Source organism: Nelumbo nucifera, chromosome 1 (assembly GCF_055504915.1).
Source record: "Nelumbo nucifera cultivar China Antique chromosome 1, China Antique-T2T, whole genome shotgun sequence".
In the NCBI taxonomy this organism is placed as follows: domain Eukaryota; kingdom Viridiplantae; phylum Streptophyta; class Magnoliopsida; order Proteales; family Nelumbonaceae; genus Nelumbo; species Nelumbo nucifera.
Genome location: NC_142649.1, coordinates 189,597 through 195,596, shown reverse-complemented (window position 1 = coordinate 195,596; position 6,000 = coordinate 189,597). Strand labels below are relative to the sequence as shown.

The following is a 6,000-nucleotide window of genomic DNA, read 5'->3' as shown; positions in this document are numbered from 1 at the left end:
TTCATATTTCATTCATCCAACCAATGTATCATTTGTATCATTCAAATTTAAATGAAATAAAATTCCTATTTTTCTTCCAATTTGTTATTCACTTTGAGTCTGTCCCTTTGACTTCTTATTTGGTTAAGTATTTTTTTTTTCATTTCTTTGTTAGATTTCTTATTTGTTCAAATAGTTCCCAAATGAAAGTTAAATATTTTAGTTTTACTTAACAAAATAATAAAAAAGTAAAAAAGACAAATTGGCTTGATTCAGCCCATGCCCAAAAAGGCCTAGCTTGTGGCCCAGCCCAACATAGCTTGCAGCTCGCCCGACCTAGGCCCGCGACAAAGCATGGATCCACATGGGCTTGGGCCATGCTGGGCCAACCCCCAAATTATCCATGGAGAGGGCCGCACGGCCTAGGACTTTGTGCGGGCCGGCACAGCACGGCAGGCGGGCCATGCCGCCCGTTTTACACCTCTACCTAAATGCCGGGAGGTTTTTTTGAAAGCCAGACCGGTGTGGTTGGTGGGTGGGGTTCGATTCCACTTACGAGAGCTCTGTGAACGGTACAATGACCTTTTCCTGGTGGTGGCGCCCTCAGTCCCCATTCTCTGACTCACAAAGTGAGCTTTGCTTGTCTAGCATAGAAAACGCGGGACCCACAACGGTAAATTCGTTTTAGAGCGTCAAGCAGTAGGCTGTAGCTGTCTCATGTCTCCTGTACTCGCATGTGACGCACGCATTTCCAAAACTCCTCGCAGGAAAGGGCTGCTCTGCTCGTTAGGAAGAAGAAGAAGCTGAGAAATCAAAAAATTTGAGAGAGGAGAAAGAGAGATGAGAGATCCGATGCTGATAGGCTTCTGCTTCTTTTTCTTATGCTTTTTCTTTCCCAGTTTGTTTACTCTTGTCTTCGCTGGCGACCCTTTTGCTTACTATGATTGGAAGGTCTCATATATCACTGCTTCTCCTTTAGGAGTTAAGCAACAGGTCCATATCTCTATATTTTCTTGGCTTTTAATTTATTGTGAACCCCATTTGCAATGTCTGTCTCTTTTGTGCCCTACAATGTTTGCTTAAATGTTCACTTTAACAGTTCGAGAGAATCTTTGAAGGTCTGCGATACCTTGAACTGTTCAAAATTAACTGTAGAATTGATTTTGTTTGGTTATATCTGGAATATACATATTTTAGTGTTGATCCATGTCTATTACGGCTAAGAGGATTATGTTCTTGCTGTTTAGTAGCAGGGAGAATGTTCGTTGCTTAGGAAAACTAGAAACCGAGTGAAGTAGGCGGGTGATATAGGGAACGGATTTGAACTTTTGAAGAAATGTGGGGAAGTTGGTTGGTCCCATAGAAAACATGGTTTTGTGGTATTGTTCATAATTCTATTTTCAATTTTACTTTGGGCAAATGCAGCTGAGCAGTTTTGAATTTGTAACTAGAAAGTATAACAGTTATAGATTCCCTTCTGCAATGTCAAATTCAATGTACTTTAGAAACGAATTCAGTGATATTGATTAGAAAGTTTATGCATATATAACTAAATTATGGGTTAATGACTTGCCTCAAGGCTTAAAAAAATCTAATCATGGGCTAATGATATATTTTTCTATACCAAACTTAACCCAGTGAGTGGCAAAAGCTATGCCTTGGAATGGAAGACTTTTTTTTTTTTTTTTTTTGAAAAGGTAAGGTATTGCATTAAAAAAAGAAAAAGACAAGAAAAGATACAACTATAGCGGTATAGCCCATATACACTCCCAGAATGACTAAGGCTGCAATTGGCATTCCTTATTTTTAAGGACTTATCTCCTTTTTACAGTTATAATGCCCCCTATAAACACTGAGTTTTTAACCACAAAAAGGAGATAAGTCATTAAAATAAGGAATGCCAAATGCAGCCCAATACAAAGTTCATGTTAGCAAGAAATTAACAATGAGACAACGAAACCTTATCAAGAAAACTATTATGATTAAATCCTTTGAATGACTAAGGCTGCAATTGGCATTCCTTATTTTTAAGCACTTATCTCCTTTTTACAGTTATAATGCCCCCTATAAACACTGAGTTTTTAACCACAAAAAGGAGATAAGTCATTAAAATAAGGAATGCCAAATGCAGCCCAATACAAAGTTCATGTTAGCAAGAAATTAACAATGAGACAACGAAACCTTATCAAGAAAACTATTATGATTAAATCCTTTGAATTGCCTGTGTATGTAGAACTGGGGACATGACTTTCCTGTAATTTTCCTTAGCACCTCTTGATCATTGACTGATCTGTTATCAAATATCTGAGCATTTCTTTCCTCCCATACACACCAGAACACAGCCATTGGGATCAGTCTCCACACTATCTTCCTCCTTTTGCTCAACCCCCAAGGTTTCAACCCCTTAAACACCTCACCCGCTCAAAAGTAGTAAGGACTATTCTCCATATCATTGATGTGAAGGGGAAACTGTATGTTCATGCTAACTTACAGATCTTATGAAGATCTATGATCTAGGCTGTCATAGAAACATCATGGTGAGAGTGGTTCTTTGGTTGTTGCAACATGCAAGTCCAATACAAGCCCTACTTGGTCTCCACCAATGGTTGACTACATCAAGCTGAATTTTGATGGGAGTAGTGTAGGTAGCCTGGGTCCCTTTTGGTATTGGAGGGATGTTTAGAGATAGTGAAGGCAGAATTATTGGACTATTTTCAGGCCCAGTTGGAGTAGGCGACTCCTTAAGGGATGAGGTTATGGCTGTCATGGATGGGTTACAAAAAGCAAATGACATGAACACAAGATTATAGAGGGAGATTCAAATCTGGTAGTGGGGTGGTTGCAAAAGGAAGAAAAGGGATTCTGGGCTTTTAATTAGATATTTATTGCTATCCCCCACTCCTCCTCCCACCTTTAACTCCATCCCTTCCACATCCTCTCCTGAAATTCTCATACATGACTCCACCAAGGAAAAGATGGAGTCTTGAGATGGCCAAATGGCTTGTCCTGAGTGGCAGAATTGCTACACCCCATAGGGGACCCATTGGAGCATAGATCATGCGTCCCTGTAGACAAACCAGCCTTACCGTTGAGACAATTGTCGTTGAAAGACAAGCTTCTCCCCATCGGTTTCAAAGATCGGCTTTTTTTTTCCTTTTTTGAAGAGTAATAATAAAAATATTTGTTAAAATAAAAAAAGGATTACAACAAAAGTTGGCAAGGTGACACCTCAACAAAACCAACAAAGATCTGCTTCTTACCCTCTTCGTCATCTCTCGAGCTCTCCTTGACCCAATACTCCTTTTTTTTCTTTAATTTTCAAAACTCTCTTCCTTTTAAAAATAACTCCTCTTCTTTTATCTGGCGATGACTTGGACAATCGGTTCCAAAATCCCTAATTAATCGAGGCTCAAATGTTGAAACCCACTCGAGCCACAATCCACCTGGCCTCAAATAGTGTTTGGGAAATGACATAAGCATTTGGGTCATCCACATTTTGAAAAATTAAAGTTTTTGTTTGACTCTGGTTTCGTAAGAAACAAAATTCTCTCTTTGCAAACTTTTGATACTTCATGTGTTTCATGTTGTTTGAGTAAGAGCCATACTTTGCCTTTTTCTCATAAATCTGATCATGCTACTTCTCCATTTGAAATTATACATACTGATGTTTGAGAGTCCTGAGTAGGCTCCAGTCATATGATTGGTAGCTCCGGAATAAATAATCCAAATAGGAGATGGGTTTCAGTGTTGTTCTAGACTACTGTTCATATTATTGACAGGATCTCCAAAGCTTGGGGAAGGTGATACCTTGAGTTTTAGAAGTTCGCATAAGGGCAGGAGTTGCCAGTCATTGTTGCAAGGAGTTCTTTTTGTTGAAAAGTAAATTCTTGGAAGGAGATGAGGTTGGAGGGGAAGTTGTGGGCTGCTTTTGAGCTCTGAGGAGATAGTTAAGGAGTGCAAAAACTTGAGTGTAGAGTTGTTGTAGGGCAGTAATGTCTTTATTTATATTGCTGTTAGTGTCAGTAAGTTAAGTTAGTTATTTCTGTTATTATTTTTAGTTGCTGACATGTTATGTTAGTAGGGGCAATATTGTAAGTGTGTTTTTTTTTGAGTTATTATATATATAACTGAGTGGGGCAGCAAGCCTATTCACTCTCTTCTCTGAAATCTTTCTCTTCGTCATCTCTCTTCCTCTCTCTTTCTCTCCCTATTCCATTCTCTGTTTTGAATTCTCATCTAGAGTAGTGCTGATCTCAGCCTCTACTAGACAAGTTGGTATCAGAGCCAACCTAGGGTTTCTCATGAGAGTCTAATCAGGTCGACTGCATGAGAACTTCCTAGGGTTGGAAGTTTTAGCAAGATTTGGCAATCGACTGGTTCTTGGAGATCATTGGTAGAGTGCAACACCTTTTCAAGAGATATTTGGAGTCTTGGAAAGAGTTCGGTGATCAGGAAGAATCAGGGAAAAGGAAAGAAACTCGAGATTAGGGTTTAGATTGAGGATTGGAAGTGGCGGCCAGTGTTTTCTGGGTAAGATTCAAGTTTTCTTGAGATCGACTCCAATCAAGAATTGATCAGAGTGATAAGGGAAAAGCAGTTGCTCTTTTCTGATTTCTCCTGAATTTTTTTTTAGGTTTTTCTTTAGTTCTTCTTTTAAATCCCTATTAGTCTGAAACTGTTAAGGGCCCGCGAATAGGATCTCGTCACAGGTCGGCCAACGGGGAAAACCTCCTATTTCCCCTTGTTCCTCTCTTTTCTTGAGGAACCTATCTTAGCGTCTTAATGGTGATTATTAAAGAGATCACCCCCTCTCCTTTGCTATTTCTTAACTAGAAATTTCGATGCCTTTATTGAATCATCAGCTCCTTTAAATAGGAGATTACAAGAAGATAAGAGTTCTACTTTTAAGAAGACTCCCTGCTAATCTATACTACTGAATTTAGCTAAGATAGAAACAGATAAGATAAGAACACTGAATAGATAAGACTCCCTACTAATCCATCCTACTGAAAACAGATAAGATAAGAACACTGAACAGATAAGATAGAACTATATCTAGCTAGATAAGATGAGAACATTGAATCTTGCACCCTTTACTGCTGCTGTCGGCGGCGATATTGCTTCCCAATAAAAGCGTCCACAACATTACTCCCCTCCCGGACTAAGAGCTTGTCCCCAAGCTCGAAACCCGGATATGTGTCTTGAAACTCAGTCAAAGGGATCCAGGTAGCTTTGGCTAATGGTAAGCTGGCCCATTCCACCAGGACCTCAATAACACCTCGATTAATTCTGGAGCGAGCAATAGCTTGAGGTTGGGGAATGAGTTTGCCCTCCTTCAAGGGTGGTAAGCGGGGAACACTGACAGGAGAAGTACCCTTAAACGGCTTGAGCAAGGAAATGTGGAAAACATCATGGCAGTTCGAGCTGCTAGGCAACAGTACCGATTCGCCGCAAAACCTTGAAAGGTCCATAAAATTTAGGAGCTAATTTAGGAGCAGCCCTGTGACTCAAGGAGCGCTATCGATAAGGCTGAAGCTTCAACCAAACAAACCCAGGTTCAAATGACAATTCCCGATGATGCTAGTCATAGGCATGCTTCATGCGTAGTTGTGCCTGTTGTAAGCGAAGAGAAACTTCAACCAGAAGAGCATCTCGCTCTTGTAGGGAACGATCAATCACCTCCAAACGAGTAGAACCAGGTTCATAGGACAACAAACGAGGAGGTTCACGGCCATAGACGACCTGGAAGGGTGTCATTCCTAGGGAAGAATGATAGGCAGTGTTATAACAATACTCGGCCCAAGGAAGCCAATCAACCCACCGTCGCGGTTGATCCCCAACAAAACAACGGAGATACATTTCGATCGTTCGGTTCACCACCTCAGTTTGACCACCTGATTGAGGATGACAAGCGGAAGAAAAAGCTAAGGTGGTACCATGTAATCGAAACAATTCCCTCCAGAAGGTACTAGTAAAACCGGGTCCCTGTCGCTGACAATAGATTCCGGTAACCCGTGTAAA

At 40.4% G+C, this 6,000-nt stretch overlaps 1 protein-coding gene across 1 annotated transcript in view; it reads left to right on the top strand.

Annotated features, from left to right (window-relative positions):
- The first annotated feature begins 694 nt into the window (after positions 1-694).
- LOC104586073 (monocopper oxidase-like protein SKU5) overlaps positions 695-6,000 on the top strand; it is a 73,705-nt gene continuing 68,399 nt past the window's right edge. Inside the window, exon 1 of the mRNA XM_010243175.2 lies at positions 695-972. Coding sequence (XP_010241477.1) covers positions 820-972 — 153 coding nt within the window. The 5' untranslated portion in view covers positions 695-819. The remainder of the gene's footprint in view (positions 973-6,000) is intronic.